The sequence below is a fragment of the Ambystoma mexicanum genome, chromosome 7q, assembly GCF_040938575.1.
Source record: "Ambystoma mexicanum isolate Mex_15411 chromosome 7q, UKY_AmexF1_1, whole genome shotgun sequence".
In the NCBI taxonomy this organism is placed as follows: Eukaryota; Metazoa; Chordata; class Amphibia; order Caudata; family Ambystomatidae; genus Ambystoma; species Ambystoma mexicanum.
Window position 1 is genome coordinate 174,080,485 of NC_090941.1, and position 17,028 is coordinate 174,097,512.

Consider the following 17,028-nt stretch of genomic DNA (forward strand, 5'->3'; position numbering starts at 1 on the left):
TATTCTGCTCCATTGGCCCAAATGGCAGTCACTCTCTAAAAGGGTCCATATCCATCAGTCTCTCCCTGGAGTTGAAATAGTCTGATGGATGAAGGGTCTCGTAAAGCCTCATCTGTCCGAATGGATTCCTGGCATGGTGGACAGATTTCAGAAGGCCACCCTAGTTATAGTGAACAGGGGAACTCTGGAAGTTTAGTGAAATCCAATCAAGATAAGCGTGGTGAGTGGTCAAGGTTAATTCTCAGGAGAGGCGAGTGGTGTCATGGGTCCACAATAAATCCAAACAGGGAAATACACAATGATTCTACTTCAATATGTATACAAATACTATATTATATGCCCACAAAAACACTAGGAAAATTAAATCAAGCAGGTAATCACACAACACCAAGTATAAAACATATATACAGTCACTTTTGGTTAGAAAGGCATACAATTCACCTAAACACCTGTAAGGGATGGTAAGTAGTTAAGCAGGGAGAAAACCAGTCCACAAGCCCCAACTATATGAGTCCAATCTTTAAGTTCAATGGGGACTTGTACCTAAAAGTTCAAAGTTCCTTTAGGAGAGGGTACAAAGACAAGAGGAGTTCTTGTGGTGGTGATAGGAGTTCCAAAAGAAGTTTACAGGCCAGTAAAATACTTTATCTTTTAGAGCAGCTTTTAAATAAAAGTTTAAGAAACAATAAATTAAAGTTCTTCGCAAACTTTTATAATGGGGAGATAAGGGCACTGGTAAGTATTGAGACTACTCAACACCTTTCCTCCGATTTTGAAAAGGACTTGGCAGGTCGATTGGGAGTGGCTGGAGGTAGGTTTTCCCACTGTTGGAGCCAGTAAATACTCAGGAGCTGCAGGTGCAAGGATGTTTCCGGTCGGATCCATGAGCAGATTTCAAGCCTGCTGTCATGGTCATGAAGTCAGGGGCACAGGCATGCAGGGGTTGCATGCACAGGAGACCTGGGTGGACACTGTCCTGGCACCTTTGGCACCAGGCTCACGAAAAAAAGTAACCAAGTTCATTGATTTAACACCAAAAAGCTTTTATTATGGACATAGCACTTCAGATGCATTAACCTTGAACATTCCATCCATTAAGCAGCCCCAAGAGTATTCTTGGGTGTAACTGCTAATGGATTGCCTTCGCACATGCTCACTCTCTAGGAGTGGCAGGGTGTGGCTGGTAAGCCGGCCCTAATGGACATGCCCATGATCTCAGCTATATAAACTGCCCCGATCCTCAAGACCGACGCTTCGCGTTATGCTGCACTTGCAAGCAGCGTAACGCTCACCATCACCTGAGGTCAGACTTACCTTTGAAGATCCTGCTTCCTGGACATCTTGCTTCCTGCCAGCATACTTAACAACTGGGGGAAGCTGTTCTTACCTGTACATCTCTTCGGCGAACCACGTATTCATCTTTACAGTTTCAGGAACACCGAAATCTTAATATTGGCACCGCAGCACGACACGCTCCATCGTCGACAGCAGCACCTGCAAGGAAAAAACAGAGGACAAGGTTAGACATCGGAAAAACAGTCATTTTAAGGCTGCACTTTGCCATACTTCACGCTTTCCTTAAACCATCACTTACCTGCTGTCAAACATTGCGGTAGCATCCATCTTCCATCCGGCCGCGTCTCACAGCTGCATTGAGGCCGAATTTTTCCATCTAAGGGAAGAAAAAAGAAGAGACATTTTTGCGGGCATGAATAGGAGCAACATATAAAGACATTAAACAGAACGAACAGCATCACAAGAGCTCAAGAAAGACTTACCAATCATAAGGAGAAGCATAGTCGCAGCTGGACTGCACTAATCCTCATCAGTGAAGGAACTAGATCCCATTCGACCCGCCCCTGCCAGAAGTAGCAGGCTGGAGAGCTTATCTTCCATAATTCACAGCAGTAGTATCACCACGTACCACCACTCACAGCTTTTCTACTGAGGGAGATGCCTGAAGGCGGCGATTCAAGTTCAGGGAGGGCTGCAACCGTGCCCCAAAGCCTCCGCAGAGACCAGGTGAGCATAACACCTGCAAAGTAAGAATTGGTGCAGTCACACTGTGTGAGACTGCTTGGTATTAGGCAACCCACCTTTTGGTATAGGTCTGTACTACACAAGTTGGTAATGTGACGGAGCAGCCAGGCATATCTCAAGAGGGGTAAATGTGAGCTGTAGAGCTGTACAGATTAAATCCATCAATACAAGTAGCCAAGCAACACTTACACTAAAGGTTTCAGTTATAAATAAATGTATAACCATTTAACATCAGTTTTCAAGAAGCATTCTTTAAAAAGGCAATTCTTTGTAACAGTGCAGATTAACTTTGGAATACTTTTCAGAATTAATAAAGTTGGTGAATAATCTTTGGGTATGCTCAATACAGTTCTCCTAAACACAGAGGTGACTTCAATTACAAGGATAGTATTTGCATTGATATATGACACCAATATACTTTTGTAGATCGAGTTGTAAAAAAGAAGCAAAAAGGCTAAAACAGTTTCTTAGAAAATGTGAGGAAAATGAAGTCTAGGTAAGCCTAACAGTGTAAACAAGCTACAACCTATGAGGGACAAGCAATATCAGAGTCCATGGATTTAGAAGAGTTTTTAGGGAGCCAGCACAGCCAAAGTCAATTTGGATAAAGTCTATAGTTCTGTGCAAAGGGAGGTGAAATCAACTCAAAAAGTTAAGCAGGTGCCAGCCTCAAGTGAGACTGCACGACTTAAGGTAAGTACTCACAAACCCAAACAGTACCTCTGGCTAGAAGAAAAGGTGGTCCAGCTGTATTCCGTCTTGCTACAGCCAAGCAGACCCTGGTTCCTGAACCTCAGTCACGGGACAAGAGGGAGGACGTCTGCAGGGCACCTACGGCAGTACTCGGGAAGGTCATCAGCAGCTATAGGCTCTTTTAGTTTCAGCGGCACTTCGCGATATCAGCGCTTGGCAAACAGCACTGATGCAGAACGATTGACGCTGGTTGGACTTTCCTTGCTCCCCCGGTCCTGCACTCTGGTGGGGGGTGAGGGTGGACACTGGATCGGGATCCCCGCTTCTGGTGGGTCCTTAGGAGACTCCTGGAGCTTTTAGCCGGGTTCATTCCGCGACAGATGGTGCACTTGATTATAAACACTGGACCCCTGGCATTGGGCTTCCGAAGCAATGGAGAGGTACAACAAGTCAGGGATTGCACCTAAGTGGAGTTTGTCTCTGGGTTAGTTGGTCCCACTAACCCAAGGGGAGAAGTCGTTCCGTCTGAGCTTCTAGTCGAGGTGAAAGAGGTCAGCACACTATCAGAGCTTCACCAGGGATTTCAAAGGTCCAGGAGGTTGCAGCAAGCTTCTTTCACGGTTTCTTCTTCGGATGTTTCTTTCAGTGGTCGACTTGCCTGTAGTCTCAAAACCCTCACCTTTTAAACAGCGTTTCCCATTCATGCAAAGCCTAGGCTGTCAATCTCGCAGCAGGGTGGCTGTCCTTTCATGACAGCCAGCCAATTGCGACTAGTTTCATTCAGGCACTCCAAGAGACAAAGGACAGGGGAGTTTCGAGACCCTCCCTCACATCCTGTTCTTCCGGACACACTGGAGCCAGGGCCGGGCTTCTGGCCCGAAGCCCGCCAATGGCAAGACACACAAAGGGCTCAAATCTGTCTCAATGCAGAGGAAAAGCCAAGAAAGATCTCACAAACAGAAAATGGCGAAAAAAGAAGACAGGAGTCAGTTTGACAAAATGGTCACCCACACGTGCTGCACCAGGGTTCAGCCTGCGGTAGAAAAGCACAATGGTAGAAAAAATAAAACCACTGCCACCAGCCATTTATAGTAGTGAGGGTAACATAAAAGTGTTACATGAGAATGCAGGATAAGGGGCTACTAAGCCCCAGCACTCCACATAGGATGGTGTGTACTGGACCCACAAAGAGAAAAGGTAAGAAAGGTCAATTTCACTTTACTCTTTTTGAGAACTATAGTTCACCCAAGAAAAGGTATTTAAATATTAAGATGAGTCTAAAGGATTTCTCAGTGACACTGCAATGAAGGTGCGGTGTCTCACCATACAAAAAAAACAGATGCCTATGGAGTTTGAGAGACTCCAAAAACAGTGAAAACACAAAATCCAAATCAGGTAAAAACACATGAAAGTGAGAATAAGGTCTCACTAACTCCAGGGTTAAAATTAAAAAGTACTAAGTCCAGCAAAAGAGCTGGGGGGCTCGAAGGTGGGAGGACTTTAGCACAAAAATGATAATTCTCCCCATCAAAGCCTTTCCAGTGAAGAAGTGCAACAGACAACGACGCAGGACTGTTTGGGACACTCTTCCAAACGGGGAATGGCCGGCCCAGAGCAGTGACAGCACATGGGCAACAGCAAGCGTCTCTCCAGTCATGAACAAAGGAAGCCCTCCAGAACAGGGTCAATGGATACTGGGACGGTGAAACTTGTCAGGAACGCGATTTGTAGGACTAGCTGGCAGCTGGCTAAGTTCCGGGTAAAAACACAGAACGGCAACGGTTCTGGCACAGTAACCCAAAACTGAGCTGAACATTTCAGTGGGAGGTCCAGGGACACTTGACGGCTCAAGGCTGCAGGATCGTGAGAAGGCTTCGAGACTGGTTGGTCTCACCAGTCCTAAGGATCGAAGCACCAGCAAGGGTCTTCTGAGATCAGGTAGTCCAGCAGGGCTTCACTGGGACAGCAGCAAGAATGATCACTAGACCTCTTCAGCATTCGTCCATGGATCTTCTGTCTGCACAGCTACACATGATTCTTGGCTCCTCTTCGGATCTGCAGGAATGGCTACAGCAATCCTCTTCTTACCCCAAATTTAGGTGAGTGACCAAAATCAGCCCTCTAATAGTAATGATCTGCACCACTCATGCACACCAGCAGTGGTCCAGTCAGACTACTGTGGGGCAGACTCAGATGCACACCAGATCCAGCTGCACCCAGCCCTAGAGATAAAGTGTGTATTGGCCAATTTTACTCCCTACAAATAGGCAAGTACTCCCAGAAAATAAAAATAGGGAGTAAAAAAACTCCCAATAAAAAAACGGAAAATGGACACATAGGAGCATGTACCCCTGCTTTCACCCAAACGGATCCAAGGATGCGTTTGCACCAGTAGTTCATATAGTACCACCGGAAGAAAAGACTAGAATTATGGAAGAGGTCAAATGTACCTTTTAATGTGTATGAATATCTTGGCGAAAAGTAGTATTTCTCAAAAAATATTTCTGTTTTACAGTTCTACATATTTTTACTTGTTTATAAAATACGACTTGGGAAGATAGCTCAGGGACAACGCGCTCGCCTTGGAAGCAAGACAATGCAGAGCAACACAAGTTTGATCCCCGGGTGAGCGCTTAGAAACCTCTCGGTATTAAGCATGTTACAAACGAATAAACAATTATACAATGTATAATACTCCCATAGGGGACGTGATTCATGTTATTACTCCCTAAAAAACATTTTACGGACTTCAAAATCTTATCTGGAGCACTGATGGCACCAGTTTGTGGATTGGAACCAGACAGTCCCAAGCCCACTTCTTGGGTCCAGATACAAATGGCATGCACTAGCTCACGAAAGCAGCAGTTTCCCTGGGACAATCCACAGCCATATTAGGGATTCCCTGACCTAAGAAGGCCAAAGAACAAAATGGCCACAGGATAAAGGAAAAATCTCAGACCATGGCCACCTCTTGCCACTATCCAGTCTTGGTAGCCAAACACGGTAAACGCGAATGTGCAAACAAAAAATATAGCAAAAATTGTAAAAGGGTATCTGCTGCCACCAGCTTGTCTTTAGGCACATTACAAAGTAACCAAAAAAACATTTGTTAAAGCTCCAGGGTGATACAAAAGCATCCCCACTGCACTACATTGAACCATGCAATCTGCAATATAATAAGGTTACCCAAACAACTAACACGTAAAAGACAAAAGGGAAACAGTTTCCCAGTACTGACAGTCTGAAGTACTGGTCAGTTTCCTCATAACAAACGAGAAAACCGGCCAGGGAAGTGAAGCTGAAGGCTTCACCTCCCTCTAAAAAGTCAGGACAAGGTGCAAAACAAAAGCAAAAAGTGTGGGGGTCCATAGAATATGGGGGCAAAGTTGTCTAAAAGCGAAATATTTCCTAACAGCCAAAATCCAATCAAGGTATGTGGATGAGAAGTCCAGGCTTAGTCTCACGAGAGACTGATTGGGGTTAGAGGCCCTCAATAGGTCCACACAGACTAGCACACAATGGTTCAATTTAGATACTCAAGTTATAAAAATACAGTCATTTATTGTAGGCCTTCAGAACAAACTGACAAATGAAACTAGCAGGTAGTAATATTGCACAATATTCTATAATACAAATATATACAATCACCTTTAGGTTCACTTAATACACAACAATTAACTTAATCAAGCAAAGCAAGTCAGTTAGATGCAATAAAATGATGGTAACCAGTCACAAGTACAGTATCATAACTTTAGAAGTCCAAACACTAACTAAGATGAGTGAGGCCTTGTGCCCAAAAGTCACAGGGTTCAACACAATGTTTCTCACAAGTATTCTCTTTAGAAGGATGCAATGGACTTTTGGTGGCGATTAATTTAAATCAAATTAAAAGTTCTACAACAATTTAACAGAAAAACGGGTTTCTTTCTTTCAGATCCAATGCGAACACCAGGCACAGGATACCTGACCCAGGTTCGACGACTAAAGGTGAGGTTAGTGGAGATCGGAGATAAAGAGACTTGTTCCCATTGTTGTCCTATGGAGGACAGGGGGGACAAACACACTGATGCCTAATGACCCCCTTGACTCAGTGTTCCCATGTCATTGTGGAGTGTCTGGGTGAGGTCACTTGGGGCTTGATCTTCTGCTCTTTGTTCCAGTGAGAGGTACTCAGGAGTTGCAGGTTCAAGGATTGTTCCGGTCAGATGGAAATACAAGAAGCAGCTCATGTCTGCGAATAAATGAGTATCCACCTGTGCAGACCTTCATAGGGCACGTCACAGGAAGGAGGAAGGCGAGCTCCAGCAGCAATCACAGTTTGCAGACAACAGCCGTCCTTCCAGTCGCAGTTAATGCAGCTGCTCCAGAATAGGTTCCTTTAAAGATAGGAAGGTAGAATTCGGGGAGCAGGCAACTTGTGGCACAAGTTGGCAGACCAAAGTACTGGGTCTCAGCTCGGAACATCGACTAGTCTAGCGAGGTAGCCCAGAAGAGAGCTGGTCAGTCCACCTGGCAGTTTAGGGATACTTCCAAAGGCTCTCAAAAAGGCTGGATCTTCGAGAAGGCATCGAGACTAGTTGGTCCATTAGTCCAAGGGCTGAAGCACCACTCAGGGTCTTCGGAGATCAGGCAGAGGAGCCGGGCTTCGCTGGGCCGGACACTAGAGGGGATAATGGGCCACTTCAGAAGTAGTCTTTGGTTCATCATTGACTAGCTCTTCTTTGAGGGATTCTTGGCTCAATCATAGTTTTCAAGAAAAGCTGCAGAAGCCCTACTCTTATACAAAATTCGAGCTGAAAGCAAGTCCAAGCCCACTGATGGTAAGGATCAGCACCATACAAACAGCTGGTTTCACATCTGCCACAGTAGCAGACTTCCTGCACGCGTGATGGGGACTGGGAGTAGACAGTCCCAGCCCCCATTCTGGGTTACAAAAAGGATTAGCCCAGGGAAAACATGAATGTGCACACCAACAATAAGGTAAAAATAGAACTTCTTCCACCAGCTTGTCTTCAATAAGTACCCAAAAAATCTCTGTGTAAAATGTTATGGTGACACAAAAGTGTCCTATTGCACTGCATTGGAAGATGCTGTGTACAATATAAAAATACAAGAATTCAAAAGGGCAATAATGTCTCCCAGTACTGATAGTCCGAAGGAGTGATCAGTTTCCCTGATTAGTTTCCCTATAACATGTGAGCAAAAGGCCAGAGGAGTGGAAGTGAATGCTTTACTTCCCTTCAAAAAGTCAGGTCTGCATAAGAAACAAAGCAAAAAGAATGTGGTTCCATAGGAAACCATGAAGGGAAAGTTGCAAAAAGGAAACATTTCATAACAGCCCAGTAGCAACACTTTTAGGATGGCCAAATGTTTTCCCAAACAGAAAAACCTAACTGTGTAAGTCACTGAATTTCAATGGCGACATCTTGGGCTTAAAACTTGAAGAAATCTTCAAAGATGGTTGAGGACTCCTTGTAGCATCGGTTGAGGTTCGAATCTGAACATGGCCTGGGGCAGCGGGTGAGGGGTGGAGCTAAGGCACTCAACAGCCGATTGGCTGGGGTGAATATGGACCGAAGGGAAGTAGAAAGGCTCCAGTAGTGAGTGTGTTTTGACTTTCACGATTAGAAAAAAGGTAAACTGTAACTAAGGATTCCCAGCCTGACGAGGGGGGGGGGGGAGAGTGAAAGCATGTGAATATATGAAAGATCCAATGCTGCAGAAGCAGTACAAATATTTCCAATACTACTCATTCATTTCAACCATCTTCTGAGCAAGGAAAAGGAAGTTTAGGCTGTAAAGTAGTAGAACAGACCGCAAACCTCAGCAGCTCAGATCGCGTACACCTCGGCCTGAAAGGCATACTGCATTCACATCTTTGGCTTAGACTGGAGGCAAGTGAAGCATTCAGATGCTCTACCAAACTCATTGCACCACAAGCCATCTAACAAGACACTAAAGATTTGCTCTGTATTATCACTGGACTCTTGAATCTGAGTTAATCTGGGTAAATGCAGGCAAAATGTTATCTACACCTTTACCAAAGTGACACTACCCTGCATCACATAAGACATCTCTGGTGGGAAGAGGCGTGAAACCAGAGCTTGCTGGCAAAAGCTCAGTTTGAGACTTGAACCAAAATTGAACCAAAGGGGTTTACAAAGCTACACACACAAAAATGAACTCTCTACTAAACTGTGACCTTTTTAATTTTGGTATGATCCAAAGATGGCTTAATCACTACCACTCCTTTGTATGTTACCGCTCTGAGCGGTAGCTGAATTTAGCACACTAATTCACATGCAACCATTTCTCTGCCATATCAAACCACAGTCTTGGTTGCACACAAAATAAATGCATGATATCCAAGAAGCAGCTCAAAGTGCACATAGCCTAGCAGTCAGCATTAATTTTCCTCAGTCACCACCACACAATTTCAGCAGGTAATAGGACTCAAACAGAGTGAAGCAAATTAATGCATCAAAAATTGATCAAACTACTACACAACATAACATGTAGAACCATTTCCTCCTTTCTAATTTCCACCCAACAAATTTACTTTGCACACACTGCAATGCAATATCCAATAGGACTGCTTCACTAGTGATAACGTTTCACCTTCAGATGTACTATAGAAATTTGGTCGTGAAAAACATGTGAGCTAGCCCAATAAAGGAGTCCACTCTGCAAGATTCACAATGTATTGTGTTTTTGTTTTACTGGAAAGGACAGCGGGTTTACAAAAAGAACAAAGCAAATGACATCTCAGATACGTGGGAGGATAAGCGAGAGGATAGTGCAGAAAAACAAGGAGGAAGAGATCAAGAAGGGAGGAGGGTTTTTCGCAGGGATCAGTGTGTGGGTAAAGCTGGACCCTCTTTACCACCAACACATAAGCCCTAAAATTCTGCTTAAACATGACCTCGCCATCATAATTACCAATAGTAACAAGTGGAAGTTGGACAGGAGGAAAAACATTTTTCCCCACCACAGATTATGACAAACACTGGCTTCTGGTCCGTATTTAATGTGTGGCAGCTACTCGCTGGCAAGATGGAGGCTGTGTCAATCTATCAGATGCTGCTTTATCAGCAACATAATACTACCAAAACCCACTTCCCCCAAACAAATTTGATTTGCAAGGTTACAAAAAATTAAGTAACTATCCACATTCAGAAGAAGTATCAATTTATTAAGTCAGGAGATAAAATATGTAACCTGTCCTTTTCATGTACTATTTATCAACAGTTTCTTAACAGAGAATACAACTGGAAATAGTCTTAAATTACAACGAACAAAGCTAAAGTTCCTACTGCGCTCAACCCAATGAATTTACAAAGAATGACCAATGCTTGTAGTAATTCCAAAGTCTGATGTGGTTTTTATATTCTTCTAAAGTGAATTGTACTTGTTGAGACAACACATGTTTCGAGCTGACTAGCTCCTCTTCAGGGCTCTTAAGAGTTGTATAATTTAGTCAACTTAACATTAATATATACATCAGAATAATGTATAAGGATTGGTGTTAGTAACAGATATGTGATGGAACCATGCCTTCGTAGTAATTTTAATTAACAAATAAAGGTTGTCATTACAGTTAGACAACCCTGCTGCTTGTTAGGCTTTCCGGAATGTAAAGTGTTCTTCACAAACAGCATCTGTGCCTGAAAACGCGTGTGCCTTGTGTCCCTCATCTTCTCCTAAAAACACAGTAACAAAAAAAATGTCCTAGGACTAGAGCATTGATTAGGGTTGAGTCCCTATTTTTGTGTGCAGTCTTAAATAACAGTTAATAAACTGGATGTAACTTGTGCATCTGCATCTTTTAAAAAGCATAGCTTCAAAAGAGTCAGTGAAGATACCCCAAATGTTTCTAACTGGTCAGCAGCTGCAGCTGGCCTGCAGATGTGACTTTTCCAGTGGATATGTAGCGAGTCACCCTATCCCGATCACCACCAACTGTGTAATTTCAGTCTTCAATTTCTAGGTAGCAGGCGCATTGTTGCGAGTGACCCTTTGTTAAAGAGAAAATATTGCAACTCTGTGCAGCAGTACATTGCTAAAAGTGAACCTTATCAAAACCTTTTAGAGCAAACGTAGGAAAACAATATTGATTTTTCAATATGCAATTAATATCCTTTTTTTAATTTCCTTAAGGCTTGTTTTTTCTTCCCAATTTTACATCTCCTGTGCTGAAAATCCATATCGTATTATATCATAAAAACACTGGAAACAAAATAATATCCCTATGTTGTTGTGAACATACCAGTGTTTACATTGGGTACAACTGTGTAAACAATGAGCAAGGCTTTGTACTAATTTTCACAAACTATGTCCTATGCAAGGCAATGGAATGGATGCACGTTCATTCCGAAACTGTAAAAGTAGATAGAAGTATCGGTCAATGGAAAGAGTTGGTGATGTACATTACCTAAACCTAAAAGATGAACCTCTGGTGAAAAGGACTGGTTTCGGCTTCGGCTTCGGCTCCTCAAAGAGTCTAAAGAAAGCATGATGCTCAACGCAAATTTTCCAGAAGGACTTGCAAAAATCCCGACTTGCCATCATGAATTCCAAAGTATCCTGGTATGAACTCTTTAACAGGAAGGGGAATAAATGAGGGAGAGAGTTTACATTTGCCATCCCACATCATATTCAATGCTAACCTTATTGCAGTGATGAGAAAACACCCCTCTCCACACAAAAGGTAAAAACAAACATCCTCAAAGTAAGGAACAGGTAAGGAACAACTTACTTACCTGTAACTGTTGTTCTCCAGCATGGGTCTGGCATGGATTCACATGCTCATGAATAATCCCTGTCAGGCTGGGAATCCTCGGTACAGAAAAAAATCAGTATCAGTTTCGTTTCTGATCACTGATCTCTGGGTCATACTGCTCACAGCCAATGACTGCCCTCTCCCTAAGCCCCGCCTCCAGCAGCCATCCTCAGATTTGGTAGCACGTAAAGTGGCAGTATGACCAAGTGAAGAGCCGCAGAGGGGTAGGCGGGAGGGTTCGCATGTGAATCCATGCCAAACCCATGCTGCAGAACAACAGTTACAGGTAAGTAACTTGTTCCTTCTCCAGCATGGGGTCTGGCATGGATTCACATGCTCATGAATATAAGAATACATAGCAGTACACACATGCACAACAACGGGAGGTGGCAAAACGCTCAAAATTAAGCAATACATAAACTCAACATTAAGCAACTCTTACCTCCTCACCAGGCCCTTCAGGCAAACAGGTTGCGCAGCACTGCTCGGCCGACCCTGAACTCCTCCCTGGAATCCCGATCGACGCAGTAGAATTTCGTGAAGGTGTGCATCGACCTCCACGTAGTAGCCCTGCAGATGTCCAGCAGGGGCACACCAGACAAGAACGCCGTGGTAGTAGCGATCGCTCTGGTCGAATGGGCTCTCGGACGGCCGGGCAGCGGTCGGTTTGCCAACCGGTGACAGTGCATGATACAGCCGGAGAGCCATCTGGAAATGGAAGCCTTCAAGAGAGCCTTCCCTTGATTCACAGGTCCAAAGTTCACAAAAAGCTGTGATGTCTTCCGAAAACTCTTTGTGTGGTCCACGTAGAACTTCAGCTCTCTAGCTACATCCAGCGAGTGCAAAGTCCTCTCGGCCGGCGACGGGAAGAAAACTAACACCAAGGGCTCATTGAGGTGGAAGTCCGACGCCACCTTGGGCATGAAGGAGGGATGCGTCCTGAGCACCACCCTCATGTTGTGAAAATTCAAGTATGGAGGCTTGCAAGATAGAGGCTGAATCTCTCACACGTGCCTTGCGGAGTTGATGGCCACAAGAAAAGCTGTTTTCCACGATAGGAACTACAACAGTGCCTTATGCATGGGCTCGAAAGGAGTCCCCCATGAGCCTAGTCAGCACCACGTTGAGCTCCCACCCTGGGGCTGGGGCCTTCACTGGCGGGAACGAGCGGAATAGTCCCTTCATAAATTCCTTCACCAGGCGATGAGACCACAAGGACACCCATCCTGTTGTCCTGGTGTATCTGGAGATGGCAGCCAGATGTGTCTTGATGGAGGCGTGAGCTAGTCCTGCAGTCCTGCCGTGGCCAACGACAGTAGGTACGGCAGTACTTGAGGGGCCGTAATCCGTAGAGGGTTAATCTTCTGTGCCCGGCACCAGACAGAGAATCTCTTCCAGTTGTGTCCGTAACACATGAGAGTTGAGGATGCCCTGGCCTTTGCAAGAACCTCTCTGCAGTCGGCCGGTATATCATATCCCCCAAACTCTAGTGCTGCAGGAGCCAGGCCTGCAAGTTCAGCGAATCCGGGTCGTGATGAAGAATGGCACCTCCTTCTCTGGAGAGAAGATCCGCCTCCACGGGCAGTTTGACTGGTGGGGACGCCGATAAGTCCAGAAGGTCCGGGAATCAGATCTGTCTCGGCCACGCCGGTGCGACGAGGATCATCCTGCACCGGGACCTCTTGAGCTGGTTGACGAGCCTGAGTAGCAGTGGCAACGCGGGAAAGCATAGAGCAACAGGTTGTCCAGGGGAACGAGAAAGCATCGCCCATGCTCCTCGGTTGGGGGAACCTGCTGGCGAACCTCTGGCACTTGGAGTTCGTCACCGTCACGAAGAGATCGACCTGGGGTCTGCCCCACCGCCTGAAGAGTCGATCCACTTGATCCTGGCGTAGCTCCCACTCGTGGCATGAGCGCAGCTCCCTGCTGAGTGAGTCGGCAATGGTGTTCTTTATCCCTGCCATATGAAAAGGTACCAGAAACATCCCCTGTTCGACGGCCCAGTGCCACAGATCCTGGGATTCCTTGGACAGGGCTGGGGATCTGGTTCCACCCTGCTTCCTGATGTAGAACATTGTGGTGGTGTTGTTGGTGAAGATACTCACCACCTTGCCCTTGAGGGACGAAAGAAAGGACCAGAGGGCCCAAAACACTACGCGGAGCTCCAGAATGTTGATATGAAGCTGTTTTTCCTCCGGGAGCCAAAGGCCTCTCGTATGGAGATTTACGGTATGCGCTCCCCACCCTTCCAGGGAGGCATCCGTTGTCACCGTTACCTGGTGAGCTGGGGTCTGAAAGTCTGCACCCGCCGTCAAGATGAGTGCGGGTGCCCCACCACCGGATCGCTCTTCAGAAGGTCTCGTTGAGCGGTATCCTATCCTCGAAGCTGCCCGTCGCCTGGATCCAGCGTGCGTCGAGGAACTCTTGCAGTGGACGCATTCGAAGTCTGCACAGGCGTACCAGATAGATGCAGGAGGACATCATCCTGAGAAGGGATTTGATGGATCTTACACTGGCTACCTCCGTGGCTAGCAGGCATTGCACCTTGCCCAGGATGGCTTTCGTCGGACGGCGAGGCCAGCCGTGCCACTGTGTCGAGATTGGCTCTCAAACAGGGCGACCTGCGAAAGGACCAGGTGGGATTTGGGGAAGATGGAGAACCCCAGGTCCGTGAGTAGCTGGACGGTCTTTGCTGTGTGTTCTACGGCGAGCTCCCTTGTCCTTGCTCGGATGAGCCAGTCGTCCAGGTAGGGATAGACATGGATCCCTTGCAGGCGTCGCCACGCCGCCACCGGTGCTAGGCACTTGGTGAATACCCTGGGTGCCGACTTTAATCCGAACGGGAGGGCCTTGAACTGGTAGTGCCATCTTTGGACCACAAACCTGAGGAACTTCCGGTGTCCTTTTAGAATGGGGATGTGGAAGTAGGCATCCTCCAAATCCAACGACGACAGGAAATCGGAGGGTGACCATCCGGAACTTCTGAGCCTTGATGTACTTGTTCAGTCGCCGCAGGTCCAGGATGGGATGCCAACCTCCTGTCTTCTTTACGAGAAAGTATCTGGAGTAGTCCCCGGAGCCCTGAAGTCTCTTTGGGACGAGCTCGATGGCACCTTTCTTGAGCATCGCCCTTACCTCCAGCAGCAGCTGGCCTCCTGCGACGAGGAACGGGCCGCTTGACAGTAGGTAGAGGAACCACTGCGAAACCTTTGGAGGCCCCTTGCTTGCCTCCGGTGTACTGAAAGGACGGCCGTCATTGCTGGAGAACTCCCAGGCCCCGGGCTGTCTCCGTTTTGATGGCTTGCAGGGACTCATCGACTGTCTTCCCAAACAGGTTGTTCCCGTCGAAGGGCATGTCCAACACTTTGGCTTGTACGTCCTGGCGGAAATCCGTCGCCTTAAGCCATCCACGCCGTCTGAGGCAAACACCGTTGCCCAACTGGTGGAAACCGGTGTCAGCGATGTCCGTCACCACCGTTATGGCGTGGTCTGACGCCACCTCGCCTTCTTGCAGGATTTCCAGGGCTTCTGCCCTCTTGTCGTCCGGCAGGAAGTCCAACAAGGGAGCGATTTTATATCAAAGTTCCCTGTCGTAACGGGCAACGATAGCCAGGGCGTTGGCCGCCTTAATCGTCATCGCCGCCGACATGATGACTCGTCGTCCCATCGCGTCGAGCTTCTTTCCCTCGCCGTCCGGCGGTGAAGTCGATGTCAATGCCGATCCCCCCCGCCTTCTTCCTGGCCGCCGCCGAGACGACTGAATCCGGGGTCGGCTGTGCTCTAAGGCATAGAGGGGCCGCGTCGGGGACCCGGTACTTCTTTTCGTATTGGTCCTTTTTTGCCAGCGTCGTGGACAGGTTCTTGAGGAGGGAGAGCCCCTCGTCCCAGATGTCATCTAGTAGAGGTACCGCGAGGACCGTCTTCCTCTTGGTCTCTCGACGTTGATAGAGGAACCCCTCCTTTTCTTCGGGGCAGAGCTGGAAAAGCTCGGATGCCCTGGAGATCGCATGGAAGGATCCAATCTCATCGGGCGGGGAAGCCTGGGGGGACGACGGGAGGTCCACCCCGCCGTTGCCGCCCTCGTCATCCGTGCCCGTCGTGGCCGTGTCGGTGCCCGTGTCATCCCTGCGGACCGTGGACGGGGAGGAGGGTTGAGCAGGCCTCGAGGGCTGGAAGGGTGCAGGAGGATGTGTTCTTCTCTTGGGTGCTGGACTTCCCGACGGCCCTGCCCCTGGCTCCTCCGTCGGGCCTGGCTCCGGCTGCTCCGTCGGGGGTAAAGGCAATCTAGTCCTTATTTCAGAGCATAAGGATTGAATTGCCATCAAAATGGCTGCTGAGTTGTCCTGCGGCACTGGCTGCAACGTGCACGACCGTTGGTCTGGGGTCCCGTTGGCGCCGCCGTCACTTCCGTCGTCCCCCTCGTCGGGATGCCTCTTGACGGGCTGGTCCTCCTCCATGCCCGCGTCGTGCCTCTCAGGGACTTCGACAAGTTCCTCCTCGGAAGTTGTGTCTGAATCCACGACGGCCACTGCCCCCCCCCCCCATCTTTCTCCGCCGGGGGCTTCGTGGGGGTTCTTTCGATGGGCTTGAAAGATGCCTCCCTCCGAGGTGGCAGGGAGACTCTGGGCCCGAGGCCGCTACCACAGGTGTAACCTCCACAGGCTGCGCCAGGGTTGACGCAACCTCCTCGATAGAGGCCTTGGCTGGGTGAATCAAGGCCTTAGTCACCAACTGCGTGCTCGTGGCCTTCACCTTGGGGGAGGGCTCCTTGCCTCGCTCCCCCTCAGCCGAAATCGACCGGGGCCTCTCCAGAAGCTTGGCCGGGTTCTCGGATTTCCTCTTACCCAAGCCAGAGCATTGGCTCGTGGTCAATGGCGCCGGGGAGGGTGCGCCCTGCCTGGCAGCCGAGGAGCCCGACCGTACGGCGGTCCCGGTGCCCGCGGAATAACAGTGCTTAGCCTTCTGTTGGGCACCCGTCGCCGGGGCGCCCTCACGGGACTTAGAAGACCGCTCGGATTTCTTCTTTTTCTTCTCTCCCGACAGGCTCTTTCCCTCCAGCCAGTTGGCAAGACGAAGATGGCGGTCCCTCATGGTCCGCTCCGACATGTTCCCGCAAAATGAACTGTTCCTCCTTCACGTGCGTTTTGTCCTCGTGAAGACAGTAGAGGCATAAGGAATGCTCGTCTTCCTTGAACACGTTCTGCAGCTCGCATCCAGGGCAGGCCCTGAACAGCTTCCCGGGCGTCGAGCTCCCTTTCTCCTGGGCCATGTCCGGGGTAGGCCTCAGAAACTTCTGGAATCCTCCAAAAGCGTTGTTCAATTAAATCTTCACCCTTGAGGGGCGTAGAAACTTCCAAAACGGGTCCCCGTTGATCGGATGTAAAGACGGTGGAGCTTGAGGCTCAATTTAACCGAAAAATGAGAAATTCTCCTTGAAAAAGCAGCAAAAGCTCGACAGCTATAGCATGAGGACTCCCAACACTTCAACGTGCAGTAAAAATCTGAGGATGGCTGCC

General features: G+C 47.9%; 1 protein-coding gene across 9 annotated transcripts in view; it reads right to left on the bottom strand.

The window, feature by feature from the left end:
* The window catches only part of FARP1 (FERM, ARH/RhoGEF and pleckstrin domain protein 1), a 1,178,254-nt gene that overhangs the window by 414,909 nt on the left and 746,317 nt on the right, over window positions 1-17,028 (bottom strand). For all 9 annotated transcript variants that reach the window (XM_069640745.1, XM_069640749.1, XM_069640747.1 and 6 more), the window contains exon 10: window positions 11,165-11,328. In XM_069640745.1, coding sequence (XP_069496846.1) covers window positions 11,165-11,328 — 164 coding nt within the window. The remainder of the gene's footprint in view (window positions 1-11,164; window positions 11,329-17,028) is intronic.